At 37.8% G+C, this 14,926-nt stretch overlaps 1 protein-coding gene across 1 annotated transcript in view; it reads left to right on the top strand.

Moving 5' to 3' along the window:
• LOC126108157 (vitellogenin receptor-like) overlaps positions 1-14,926 on the top strand; it is a 75,185-nt gene that overhangs the window by 18,429 nt on the left and 41,830 nt on the right. The window contains exons 7-10 of the mRNA XM_049913401.1: positions 4,568-4,684; positions 4,769-4,913; positions 8,547-8,740; positions 14,397-14,549. Coding sequence (XP_049769358.1) covers positions 4,568-4,684; positions 4,769-4,913; positions 8,547-8,740; positions 14,397-14,549 — 609 coding nt within the window. The remainder of the gene's footprint in view (positions 1-4,567; positions 4,685-4,768; positions 4,914-8,546; positions 8,741-14,396; positions 14,550-14,926) is intronic.

The following is a 14,926-nucleotide window of genomic DNA, read 5'->3' as shown; positions in this document are numbered from 1 at the left end:
TTTCAGTAACATTACACCGGCAATCAGGATAAGAAATTGCTTTGCACCTGAATGCAATCTGCTGATATTTCGACGATTGAATGGCTTGGGAAACCAGTCAAAGGTGGAAATAACTATTCAGTAGTCTTGCAATATGCTACAATATGACAGTAATGGAAAAATAATTTGCTTTTGACACATGTTTACACATGAAAAACATAACAGCAGGTATTGAATGAATGTAATTTTCCCACATGCTCAGGAAATCCTTGAAGTTTATAAGGGAAAAAAGCGTCTTGAAATTTTGAAAAGTTTATCTTCCAAATGATAAAAATCCTGCATTACGCAGAATTTTTGTAAATCACTACCAAAAATTAGTGATGTACAATTAAATGTATTTTAGTGGCATCTTCATGAGACATTCTCATTTGTCAGTTGAATAAGAGAAAGTTTAACTCTTGACTGTAGCATTGTCACATTAAATTTGTTTTAATAATAAAAAGCAAATAGCTGAATAACATCGAATGTTTAATAAAATTTGATGCAAATTCATGTCTTAAACATACAACCTTTACAATTCAGTATGTATGAAATGGCTAGTGTTGGAAAAACACAGGGTCAGGACTGTCCAATCTTAGAGCTTGTGCTCACTGGCAATGGACTAGTGCATCACTGAGGCAAGAAAACTTCTCTTGAAATTTCATTGAAATCACTTTAGGTCACAGATTTACTACATGCTACACAGATTTAACAGGGCAATCTTTTAGTAAGGTATACTGATCAGTGGCTTCCCATTGTTAGACCTTCAACACACTTCGAAAGCTCCCATTCTCATCCTGTAATTTCTTTATGTACTACAAAGGGCTAAACACTACTTCCAGAAAAGATTTCCAAACACTTAAATTTGTTTGGATTACAGTTTGAGAAATTAACACGTCTATTGTGAGCCTGCATTATGTATCATCTACTAAAGGGTGATTTTGCTCCATAAATAGGAAAATCTCACTATTTTGTCTCATTTACAAATTGTCAGAATCACCCAATTCAATTAGTTATGCTAGTTAGATATCAACAGAAGTTAATTTTGTAACTTCTTTCAGACAAAACTCAAACTTCAGAATTGCAGAGTGTATTAAACATACTTCATATTCTAACTCAGTTTCTGCAGATAGCAAATTTGTCTAATGCTGGTAATTAGTTGAACCTAGAGTTGCTCTTAACTGAAGTAACTCAAGATGTAATAGCAATGTATTAAAGTTCAGACTTCAATGAATGTTGAATGAAGATTGTAGATTTATCAACTATCACTTTAGTTGACAAATTAGTGAGGCCAAGTACTTCCACTTTCTATTGGCTACATGAGATCCAGATACTGAAATTCCAGATGAACACATTCACTCACTCAAATTAATCAACCTTCTTGAAGGTGCTACTTCATAGTGGGGTTTATAGAACAAATCGCATACTTTAATTGGAAGTTGCCACTATAGGCTGTCAATGAAACCTTAACAACCAATTACACATATTGTTCACATCTTCAGGAGTAACTATGAAGATTTTCCAGATAACTTCATCTGTGTGCATACAAAGTAAAAAGCAGCTACACTGAAAACAGAAAACCCTGCTGCTTGTCATCTAAGCAGTTGCTTTGTGTAAACAGTATCAGTGGAAATTGTCTTCAGAATGCTGTCCTCTAATCCAAATTTTGATTACTTCGAGTAATAGCTAATAAGTATGGTTTCCAATTCCTTTGGATATCTGAGAATTTTGTCTGATACCTTCTGGGAACCCTCTAGTCCTAGGCATTGGATCAGAAAACTTAACTGTCAATTCTAAAGTGCAAAAATTGTATGTGAATTTCTTCTGCCTCTTAAAAGTTCCCATTAACTGCCTTGACAATGGGATTGAAACCTCTTGGAAGTCCATATTAGAAAGTGTGGAGCAATGTATTTCTCATTATCAACTAAGTTACACACAAAGTTTTGCATCACCTCAGCTAGATAGTTCCAAAACCTGTGCAGAAAATTCAAATAGAGATAAACATAAGCGTCATTTCTGCCCTTTCTATTGCTCACGAAAACACACATTGCATGTTGTACTACCATACAGTGAGACCTTCAGAGGTGGTGGTCCAGATTGCTGTACAGACTAGATACATCTGCTACCCAGTAGCACATCTTGCAGTGATGAATGCCTGCATTCATGGCATACTATCTGAAAGTTAATAAAGGCACTGTTGGTCCAGATTGTCCCACTCCTCAATGGCAATTAAGCATAGATCCCTTGAGTGGTTGGTCGGTCATGCTGTCCATAAGCAGACCTTCTCAATCTCTCGGGCATGTTTGATAGTTCACGTCTGGAGAAAATGTTGGCCACTCTAGTTGAGTGATGTGAAAGACTTCCTTCAAGATAATGACCATATTTGCACAATGGGGGTGCAAATTGTTGTCCATGAAGACAAATGCCTCACCAATATGCTGTTGATATGGTTGCACTATCGGCCAGCGGCTGCCATTCATATAATGTAGACATAACGGTGCGTTACCTGAACACCAGCAGCATACGTTGGCCCACATAATGCCACCCCAAAACAGCAGGGAACCTCCACCTTGCTGCATTTGCTGGACAGTCAGGTGTTCAGCCTGACCAGGCTGCCTCCAAACAAGTCTTCAACAATTGTCTGGTTGAAGGCATATGACATTCGTAGGTGAAGAGAACAGGATGCCAATCCTGAGTGGTCCATTTGGGATGTTGTTGCACACCATCTGCGCTGCATGGTGTTGTGGTTGCAGAGATGGACCTCGCCATGGATGTCAGGAGTAAAGTTGCACATCATACAGCCTGTTGCACACTGTTCATAGTACACACACCCTGTGGTTGCACAAAAAGCATTATTAAACATGGTGGTGTTGGGGTTCCTCAGAGCCGTAATCAGGTGGCAGTCACCCACTGCAGTAGTAGCTCTTGGGTGGCCTGAGCGAGGCAAGTCATTGGCAGTTCCTGCCTCTGTAACTCCGTCAGAGCAACATGGGTTTGGGTTCACTTGGAGACATCTCAACATTTCCGTTGTTAAGAGCCCTTCCTAGCACATAGTAACAAAGTGGAGGTGATCGAACCACAGTATTGACCGTCTAGGCATAGTTGAACTACAGGCGAGACATACCACGTACCTCCTTCCTGGTGCAATGACTGGAACTGATCAGCTGTTGGACCCCTCCATCTAATAGGCACTGCTCATGAATGGTTTACATCTTCAGGTGGGTTTAGTGAAATCTCTGAACAGGGGGACTGTCTTTGTGGTAAAATATGCAGTCAATGTTTATCTTCCCGAGTTGTGGGAACTGGGTGATGCAAAACTTTTTTGATGTGTGTATTAATTGAAAAGGAAGAGTTAACATAGCCTTCTCAAAATGAATTAGTCACGTAATAGAAGTATGACTAACATCTCTTACTGCTTCAGTGTCTAGCATCATAGGTCTTTACTTTACTCATGGGAAGCCCAGTAACATGGAACTTCACACAAGATGAACTCCATGGCAACAGGCAATTGGACAGCTGCAATGATGTCACACGTCTTGTGGTGCTGCATAATGTCCCTGAAGCATGTAAAACACAAACCAAATGAAGAATAGAATTAAATACCTAACTTATTTCAACAAATACTATGTGGTACTGAGTTTGATAACTTATTTAAAATGTCATTGGTACAGGCATTCTACCCATCCATTCCAAAATTATTCTGTATTATTAAACTATAATACTGTGGTTGTGAATTGATTAGGACCTCCCTAAGTCCCTTGTTAACCATATGCCATTATGGAGTATGTATTGGCATCTAAGTGTAAAAAATGTAAAGATTGCTGAAGAGGCTACTGTCAGGAAATAAGGATTAATTAAATAATACTGAAAAATTTGATTGGAAGGAGGTATGTGAAAATAATCTTCCCATATAAGATTGACATTTTGTAGTTCACAAATTTCGACAATTTCTCTTAATGCCTTAGGTATTGTAGAAGTAAGCACTTTCATGAGATGTTCACATGAATGAATGCAACACTTAAAATGTCGGTATCTTTTCTGATTCTGCAAAGAGCAACATTTCCGTACTAACATTTAATTACTATACTGTTCCACAAATAACTGAGAGCAGCCTTAGTATTTTTTGTGGTCAGTCAAGATTCATGCTGCAAGTTTTCATCCCTCAGATGTGATTAGTAGGTGTGATTGATGATTAGATTTTACATTCAGTGGTTGTTGCCTTTATTTGCACTTACAAATAGTTAATAAAATTTTGTCCCACAAATGCACAGGTATAGTCTAGTCATAAAAAGTTTTGAAAGTTAAATGTAGATGCTCATTGTTAGTGTGTTCTGTTAACTTTGACTATCAGGCCTATTTTACATTGTCTAGCGTATTACATTAACCTAGTGTGGACCCTATTTGAATTCAATTAAGCAGGTGCCAAAATTGAATGGATAGGTTCCTTATTGTATTTGTTGCAAGAAATATCTGAACATTTCCTGTTAACCTGTAACAAAAATATTGGAAGTGAATGCACAAAACTTAACTTCAATATTACTGCTTCTAGACATGCTGATACTGAGTGAGAGTGAAGAGAAGAAATTGTTCTCAATGGCGATGTCAACTAATGTAATTAGACCACTCCACGAGAAAGGAATTGGGAAGATCATGAGCCTTTCATATGGTGAGTGGGATGGACTGTTGCATTGTAGTGTTGTAACTAAGTGGTAACTAAGTGGTACTTAAGTCTAATAAGCAACCTTTGCAGATGCATATGGTAACAATGTGTACTGGAGTGATGCCGAGCTTGCAACAGTGAATGCAATGAGCATGAACACCAAAACAGTGGCAGTGTTGTTGAGAAGCACGGGGGCCGAACCGCCGCTGAGTGTAGCTGTCGTCCCAGATCAGGGGTATGTATCAGCTGTGGGGCTGTAAGGCATAAAGTCCCATGGAGCTGTCCACAAGGCAGTTTGCTTTGCCTGCTTGTAAACATAAATTTGACTAACAGCATGAATTGTTGGCCAGTACGAATCTTTGCTTAGAGGGTGTTTTGTGTGTATATGGCTGTGAACAGATTCTCCTTGGAGGCAGTTTCTGGTCAAAGAATTTAATAGCTTTATACTGACCATAAGTGAATTTTTGTTCGGTTATCTGGTAATAGCAAGATCTCATTCATTTGGACAAGATCCTATTGTTGATTTGGGCACTGGTTGAATACTACTTTGCCACTTTGTAGGTCCTATTAAGTTGGAATTAAATCATAAAACCAGAATACTTTAATTTACTCTAGTTTATAGAGCATACAAGTATGTTCTCAGTTGCAGAGGTGTGTTGTGACATTTTCAGTGTTACACCAGTTCATAAATTTAGAATTGTTCCAGATTGGTTTTAATGACAGGACTCTTACTCCAGGTTACTATAGAATCTATTACTTGTAATCTATAGGTCCCAAATACTCTTCAAAGCTAACATTAATTCAGCCTGGTGTGAACTTCCCAGTCTGCAGCTCATGGTCTTGCAATAGCATTCTTACTCCCTGAGCGTGTCCGCCGCTCGTGGTCTCGCGGTAGCGTTCTCGCTTCCCGAGCACGGGGTCCCGGGTTCGATTCCCGGCGGGGTCAGGGATTTTCACCTGCCTCGAGATGACTGGGTGTTTGTGTTGTCCTCATCATTTCATCATCATCCAGGAAAGTGGCGAAATTGGACTGTGCAAAAGATTGGGTAATTGTACGGGCGCTGATAACCACGCAGTTGAGCGCCCCACAAACCAAACATCATCATTACTCCCTGAGCATGGGGTCCTGGGTTCAATTCCCAGTGCTGTCACATTGTCACCTGCCTTGAGATGACGGGGTGTTGTCATCATTAATCCCCAGTACGATCAGAAGAAAGCAATGATAAACCATCTCTACTAGGACCTTGCCTAGTACGGTGGTTTGGGTCTCCTGCATTGCCCCCTATGCTCTGTCAAGGAGTATGTGACATCATATACTTTCCAGTTTACACTAAATACTTTCTGAAGTGTTATCTCCATGTAATTTGTATCTTAAATGCAGCTCACTTGTGTTAGTTTTTCTCTAAATAATGGTACATTACTTCAATAATGAGAAGGCTGTTACATTCTTGACTTGCATTCTTTTAATTACTATTTACTCCAGAGTTAAGAGTCAACAGGATTTGTATTATTGCCAGGACATTGCTTTTTGTGAAAGGAGTCGTAGCATTAAAATTAATAATTTTAAGTCCTTGTGGTGACAATCAAAAGTGCTATTGTAGCCTAACATACTAATAAGCTATTGATGCCCTTTGAATTTATATGCTTAACAACTTAAAGCCTCACTAGCTTTGTTCTGCAGCTGACTGTGTGTAATAGCCTGTATTCTTACATCTGGGGTTTGTGCAATTATTTTAAATACTGGAGTGGCTTTACTATCCCAGTTTCCCCACCTATTGTATAATGATACATGGGTCTTTGTGTGTAGCACACACTAAAATAACCATGTTTGATCATGTACAATACATGAAAATAAAAGCTACCACACAGCTATAGATGTAGAGATGTTATGCTCTCATCTGGCAGTTCTTGTTTAAGTAACCAGATTACTTGTGCTTGATTAATGTACTGAAAATGTGATGCTTATGTTAGCAGTACACTGTGTATCCTGTCATACTAGCACTACTTATTCACAAATGCGTGCACGCACACACAGTAAAGGCCATTTGTCAGGTTCTTGGGAATCCTAACTTTGCTTGAGCACTGCTTAGTTGGCAAATAAAATGTTCCAAATTTTTGCCTTTAGTGATAGAAATTGAAAAGAAAACCACAGGCTGCAAAATGGGGCTAGATGTCTGCAGTAAACAGGTAATGTTGAACTTAAACTCGGACTATGTGAGATGAGACCACATATTGCCACCCAGTCAGAGAAACTTCTGATCTTTCCTTGCAATGGGCTTCATCAGTTTAGCCAATACTGATACAGCATGCTGCAGTAACAGAGGAATTGCTTGCTGGTAAAGCATTCCATGAGAGCCAAAAACTGGCATCACCATCACTTTCCCTGCAGATGGAACAATGTTCACCTATCTTTGTGTTGGAAAATGAGAAACTTTCACTATACTGGCGCATTTCCCTTCAGGACTGTAATGATGCATCAAACCCGTGACTTGTCAGGGGTGATAATGGATTCCAGACACATGTACCCTCCATCAGCAATGAGATGGAGCACCTCATGGCTTCTCTCTATTGGCACAGCCTTTTGTTTGGAAGATGTGGCACCCAGCAGGTAAAGTGTAGGTTCTAAGGATATGGATCCTGCATAACTGTAAAGATACTGCCATATGAAATTTGTAGCACTTCAGTGAAGTTCATATTAATTGCTAATCATGAGACAGTTGCAGAACTCTGGTGATAACTTCAGTCACAGCAGAAGCCAAAACACAATCCTACATAAACAGACAAGATGGCCTTAAAGTCCTTGCAATATCTAAAAACTGTTCCACAAAGTAGTGCATCTTCACTACAAGCTTGCTTGCAACTGTTTTGGTGGCTGTACAGTTGGCACATAATTTTGTGCCAGATTACTGCTCTTCCATCACCTCCATTGTTTAGTGTGTGTGAAATGTAGTGTCTACAAAATTAATTACTATCAAGCTACTGTTAGATGTGTGCTGCCACCTATGAGCATTATACATAAAAACCTCACTCTTTTGAATTCATGGTACAAACTCACAGAAGCAGCATGAAAGAATGGCTCAGCCCTTGTAGAAAAGTCGTAACTGTTATATGCTAAGTATAAATGACCTATACTGTGTGTAAAAGAAAAATACAAAGTGCTGAAGGCTATACACATGTAGCATCAGGAACTATCTTCGCACTTTCATTGGGTTTGACAGCAAATGTTGCAAGAAAATGTTTCATGAACATGAGGTCAAAGAACTGTTGTGTATTCAACATGATACTAAATTAACCCAAATTGGTTATTGGGTTAGTGTGTGGCTGCATCCACACATAGAAATTGGACATATCCCTGATAATTTCCATCCTGTATTTTTTACAATGCAGATGCTAATAATCTGTAGCATGGATCTTGTTTTCCTTCCTATTAATTAGTGGTAATATGGTTAGTATTTCATGAAGCAAACTGTAAGGCACTGCAAGAATTTTAATTAAGCTCATGACCTATCTTATGCATATTGGAATTCCATGGGAAGTTGTCTGCCATTTTGAAGTGGATCAAAGAAAACAGGTATTCGTTGTTCGGTGTTTCCTCTTTACAACATTTTTGTTGTACTAAGTTGGCACACACAATATCTTGAGCCACTTCATTGCTTAGTACTTCAGGCCTTATGTTCTTATCCTGCAGTCTGTTTTCATGTATTTTGAAATATTGTAGAAGCCAAATTAGATTTGGCAGCAGACTGTCTTAAATGATTTGTTGGTTTTAAATTTACTGTATAGAATACTAGATTTAATAAGAATGCTGTACATATTATAAAAATGAAACTGACTTGAGTAACATGAACTGACTGGTGTTACGGTGCAGGTACATGTTCGTGGCATTTGGCTCATCTTCACATGTGCACGTGGACAAGATCCTGATGGACGGTTCTGGACAGCGTGTCCATGTGCTGGAGGAAGTGTCAGGGCCCTATGTCTCTCTCTGGTATGACAGCAACCTGGACAGAGTCTTTGTGGCAGATTCAGGGATGAATACCATAGGAAGTCTTGCCTCTGATGGTAATAATAGCTAAACTGTTAATTTATCTGCATAATTTTTTTACAGAACTATTCTAAAAGTGTGAAACTTAATATAGCATTCAGATACAGCAACCAGTATATAGAAGTCTGGGTTGCAATGTTGAAATTACTGCTTTTCCTCATCAGTGATGTTTTGCCTAATTACACCTTCAGATTTGCCAATAAATGTTAGACATCAATAAAACATCTACATGAAGGAAATTAACCATTTTGTCATAGATACATTAAACTTGATTATCAACATTAACCAATCTGAAGATGCCTTGAATTATGCAAGACATAATTCATTAATAAATAAACAATAATTTCATTCAAGCCAAGACTTTCTTCTCCTTATTCTACAGGTGTAAAGCCAAGCATATTTTCACTGTAAATATTGTGCAGTGAGGCTACAAGGTTTTAATTTGTAGCTGTTTCCTGTGACTGGACTTCAGTTGCATTTACATCCTTAGTCAGTAAACTGCTGTTAATTAGTGCAGGGTAGAAAGTGCGTCCCATTGCACAACTTTGGCTACCTCCTGTAGCATTTTATGCAGTGGTTCAATAGCTTACTACTTAAGCACCTCTGTACATGTTGTAATAACTATTTCAGTTTTCAGTCATCACTGAAGAAATATAGAAGACTGTGATAGATTTTAAATCTGTCAGTGCTTATTCTTAAAATTTCTTAGTTTTGTGGGATAGTTAATTTCTCAGGAGTCTTCAAGTTTTTCAGCATCTTTGAGGTGTTCTTCAGTGATAAAAGTGAACCTGTAACTGTTTGTGCTGCTCCCCTTTGTTATGACAGTATCCTGCTAGTGCTGATTGGTATGGATCCCCCACATATTTGAGAAATACTGTAGAATGTTTTCAAAGTATTCATAAGCAGTCACATGAGACAAACAATAAGTTAAAAGGAAAGTAGTATGTGCTAATACCATTCTGTATCCCAAAAAGTTTACACCATATATCTGAAAGAGTGGGCTTGTAAAAAATTGACAATGACACTGAAATTGACATCTGCACATTCTGCAAAGTGCACAATTCTCCAAACCAAAAAACTCATTGTTGCTGTAAAAATTTGTTACAAAAGATTTGTGTTTTAAGTGCCACAATGCTGCTAATCTTGAAAGTTGAGATGTGTTTTAACTGGATGTAAGTATTTTTTATATGCTCATGGGTAATAAATGGTTAAAAGAATTTCAGCTGTTCAATATGAAATGAAAATTAAATCATACAGCTGCAGGTGTTTAGGCAACCAGCTCTAATGTTCCAGAATACAATCTTTAGGCCCCTTGACCATTGTAAACAGGGAAGAGTCAAGTCTTGTGCACAGTCCTAATTTGTATCCAAAGATCTCTGGTTTACACACTACCCCCTCATTCATCAAACAGCTGACATTCTGGTTTGAATGTCTTAACAGTTGGCCTCTGAACAAAGGGATTAAAATGTAAAACAAACATGGGTTATTTAATATTGGCTCCTGTTGTGACTGCACACAGGATTTAATTCCTCCCAATATAGTCATGGGGCCTCAAGTTTAGTTATTGGAACATAACTAGTTGTATAAATAACATGCAAAACAGACAGCTGCAAGCATTTTTGTAAGTTAATTTGTTTGCAGTAGCAGTTGTACTATGTACTGATAGTTCTGCATATTTAGATGGTTTCATAAACCTGTGTACCACTAAGTCAACAGTGTACTGTATACTGAAACGGTTTGATAAAAATGCTGTAGACCCAGATCTGTATGTGCATAATTGTGCCTTAAATAACTGTGCATTTCCCTGTCATCCTTAAGTTAATAGAAAATCTGTTATGCCCTGAAATTTGTACACTTTCATGTGATTCTTAGTAGTGCACAAATGTTGCACTGTGTAGAACTTCGTTCCCCATAATGAGGTGTTTGATGTGGCAGGGTCCAGGCTTATAGTGCCCATTTTAATGCGGCTGGAGAGTCAGTCCGTTGGCCTCAAAATTATTCCATGTGGAAACTCATGTACCTGAATACTGAAGTATGCTGTTGTGACTCACTGTTCCCTTGTATTTGGTTAGAGGTGTTAACAATGTTTCCAGCATGTTGTCATTGTCTTCAGTCCTGAGACTGGTTTGATGCAGCTCTCCATGCTACTCTACCCTGTGAAAGCTTCATACCCCAGTACCTACTGCAACCTACATCCTTCTAAATCTCCTTAGTGTATTCATCTCTTGGTCTCCCTCTACGATTTTTACCCTCCATGCTGCCCTCCAATGCTAAATTTGTGATCCCTTGATGCCTCGGAACATGTCCCACCAACCGATCCCTTCTTCTGGTCAAGTTGTGCCACAAATTCCTCTTCTCCCCAATTCTATTCAATACCTCCTCATTAGTTGTGTGATCTACCCATCTAATCTTCAGCATTCTTCTGTAGCACCACATTTAGAAAGCTTCTATTCTCTTCTTGTCCAAACTATTTACTGTCCATGTTTCACTTCCATACATTTACATGCCATACAAATACTTTCAGAAACGACTTCCTGACACTTAAATCTATACTCGATGTTAACAAATTTCTCTTCTTCAGAAATGCTTTCCTTGCCATTGCCAGTCTGCATTTTATATCCTCTGCTTCGACCATCATAAATTATTTTGCTCCCCAAATAGCAAAACTCCTTTACTACTTTGTCTCATTTCCTATTGTAATTCCCTCAGCATCACCCGATTTAACTAAATTCCATTATCCTCATTTTGCTTTTGTTGATGTTCATCTTATACCCTTCTTTCAAGACACTGTCCATTCTGTTCAACTGCTCTAAGTCCTTTACTGTCTCTGAGGTAATTACAATGTCATTGGCAAACCTCAAGGTTTTTATTTCTTCTCCATGGATTTTGATTCCTACTCTGAACTTCTCTTTTGTTTCCTTAACTGCTTGCTCAATATACAGATTGAAGAGCATTGGGGAGAGGCTACAACCATGTCTCATTCCCTTCCCAACCACTGCTTCCCTTTCATGTCCCTCGACTCTTATAACTGCCATCTGCTTTTTGTACAAATTGTAAATAGCCTTTCGATCCCTGTATTTTACCCCTGCCACCTTCAGAAATAGTGTTAGGTACAAATTTTGGTTTTTTATAACATGTCATTCACAGAACTTGAAGAAAAACCGTACTTGAAGAAAAATTGTAAAAGTTCAGTGTCTGTTGTATTTGTGTATGTTTGTGAAGTTCAGTGAATTAGATAGATTGTCCCGTATGAAAACTTCATAATATGAACTGTCTCTTCCTCAGTTTCTGTAATGCAGTTTATGCATAGTAAACTGTTGAGCCAACAGTGCTTTGTGCATGTGGAGATTATTTTGAATTTGCAAATCCACAAGGTTGTGGATGTCCAAACATGGTTTAGATTTTTGTCAAAAATGCTGTTTGAAACTTCCCTTATACTTGGTCTTGCTTCTGTTCAGCTACGAGATTCTCTACATTTTTGTCTATGTGCAGTTAAACAGGCTTTGGAATTCCTAAGTTCATGAACCTTCATTGATGTTAACTGAGCTTGTTTACTGCCACAGCTTGGACTAACTTAAATACACCAATCTTGAGACACTCCCTATGATTTACTCATTTCTACATTCTGCACATTTTTCCACACTGATAACACCAGCTTGTTTTCCTTCCATACCCACACATATTTTGTCATAAATTATGTATGGACTGTTCCCAAAAAAGTGATAGTTAGATGTGGGTCCAGTTTTGTTTGTAATGGTTTAAGTTATCAAAACTTGCAGTTAGCTCAGTTAATTGGGAGTAGCATGAAACTATTACTGTTATTGCCCGTTAAAGTAATTGTTACAGGGAGAGGTGATGTAACCACAAAGTTTGTACTGAAAATAATTTCATTGATAGCAAACTGGCTTCCTTAAATATTAAGCAGTAGCTGCTTGTGATATGACAAGAAACAAATGGGCAATCTTCTACAGAATTTAAATTGTCATTTAAAAATTTCCACAGGGAGGGACAGATTTTGAATAACAGGAGCACTTAACTTTTTATGATATATTATAAAAGAAAATGTGTACATAAAATATTTAGTGACATTACACAGAATGCTATCTCCTGTTCACATACTAAAATCAAAGCTAGTCTGTTAAACATTACAGGTAAGAGGAATATACCCATCTCAGTTCCAGTATTTTGTCAAATTATACAAAGAGGACCTATTAAGGCAATTTCTGAAAAACTTGGGGATATTGGAGAAAATTTCTGCTTAATGTTGTAATATTGCTGAGTTTAACATTGTGTAGGTCTTATTGTTCATCTTGAAAAGTATTTAGCTACTTTGGAGGTTTTCACGATACAGTGGCTTATCACAAATTCACTTCCATTCATCAGGGCTTTAACCCTATGGCTAGATTGTCTAGAGTACTCGGCAGCATTTAACATAGTCAGATTAAACACATGGGCATGGTAAAGCTTACCAGCTTCAAACTATCTGAAGTCTGCAGGTTTAAAATTTCACTCTGGGGCCCTAACCATTTAATGTGAAGAAAGTGTGAAAAAGTTCATTGCTAGATCCCACTTGCAGATTTGTACACTGATGACTGTGACATATGCTTTGTGCTTGATGCTTGTTTGTAGATACCTGTACTACAAAAACTATAAATTTGTAAAACAATTGTCTAATACATTTTAGCTGTTAGTGTAAGGTACTGGTAGCAACTTATTGTACAGGAATACAGTATGTACAGAAGTTTAGTTAAATTGTATAACTAAGAAATGGCAAAAAGATCCTATTTTACAGGAGAAAAGTGTGTGTGTGATTCTCAGGACCCATCAAAGTTGGGAGAAAGCACTTTCAACTTACATAGTAAAGTATAAGTACACTTCTAATAAAAAAGGAGGGCCCCAAACCTATTTTACAGAATTTTGGAAACAATTGTATTCCAGGATTTGAACACCCTAGATGAAAATTAGACTATTTTTGGGAAAAAGCAATTACTGGCCATGGGAAAATGAGTGCTTTTCAGTAGACGATAAGAATCTAAAAACAAAAATCTAACATTGAAAAGTTTTCATGGTGTGCTTGTAAAGAGTAATTCCTTATAAATGTAGCATTCAGTAGTTTGAAAACTACCCTGTGAATAATTTTAATGAAGTATGGCTGAAACAAATCTCCTGTAACTGTTTGTTATTGACAAGATCAGAAAAAGAAAAAATTGGCATCAGGAGTACTACAAAAATGGATAAGATGATCCCACATTGGTCTTAAAATATCTACTAGCAAGTTTTGACATCTGCATGTGTATACTAGTTTCCATTATGAACCCCAAATAGGAATTCACAAACCACAATACTAGATACCTATTTCCATGTGAATTATGAATGGTATGATTCATAAATTCATCCTGCATTTGCTATTATTGTTACGCACAAATGTTAGAAAATGAGTAGATTAACATGTACGTTAAATGTAATAATACCCAATTTCTGAAAGGTGTTAACTTTCTACATTTTTGTAGAATAAATCATTCTGATCTTAGTTGAATTCTCTCAGATAATGCTGTAAGGTGTCTAGATTAAAAGTTCGCTAGCAGTCTGATTTCTGCCACAAGCAGTATTCAGTGTTTGGTGGCAGAAGTTCCACATGTGAACTACATTGTAGTCAAGTTAAAACATTTGCAGGTATTGACCACCACATCTTCAAAAAGCTGTCGGGATCTCCGACATCAGTAACTGCTCTGGGGCAGGATCTGTTCTGGACTATCCATGGCCAGCGCAGCTTGTACTGGGCCAACAAATTCGATGGTGCTTCCAAAGTGAAGAAGATTGACCTTAGTAAGTATGCCATGTGGTGGACAGTGGTGTAATTTGTCTATGAAACTTTGTACAGACATGACAAGATAAAGTACTCGCCAAGAAATTTGTATTTAAACCTAAAAATGTAATACTTTTGGGATAAATCATTTAAAATTTTTGATAAAATCAGGTCAACCTTCTGCTAAGTTAACTCACCAGGTCAAGAGCTGTCGGTTACACTGGAGAATATATAAATATCAAAGTTTGGAGGCCTTCTGAATTGTCCTCTTGGCATTTTGGAGTGCTTGCCTCAGATTCCTGCACCCTTAGGTGGTAGTGAAAAATTTGATGTTAACCCCGCATTCTACACTCACATTTCTGAAAAACTTTCAGCTTGCTGTCTGACCCGTCTTTGA

The sequence above is a fragment of the Schistocerca cancellata genome, chromosome 11 (genome assembly GCF_023864275.1).
Source record: "Schistocerca cancellata isolate TAMUIC-IGC-003103 chromosome 11, iqSchCanc2.1, whole genome shotgun sequence".
In the NCBI taxonomy this organism is placed as follows: domain Eukaryota; kingdom Metazoa; phylum Arthropoda; class Insecta; order Orthoptera; family Acrididae; genus Schistocerca; species Schistocerca cancellata.
This window is presented reverse-complemented; position numbering and strand designations above follow the sequence as displayed.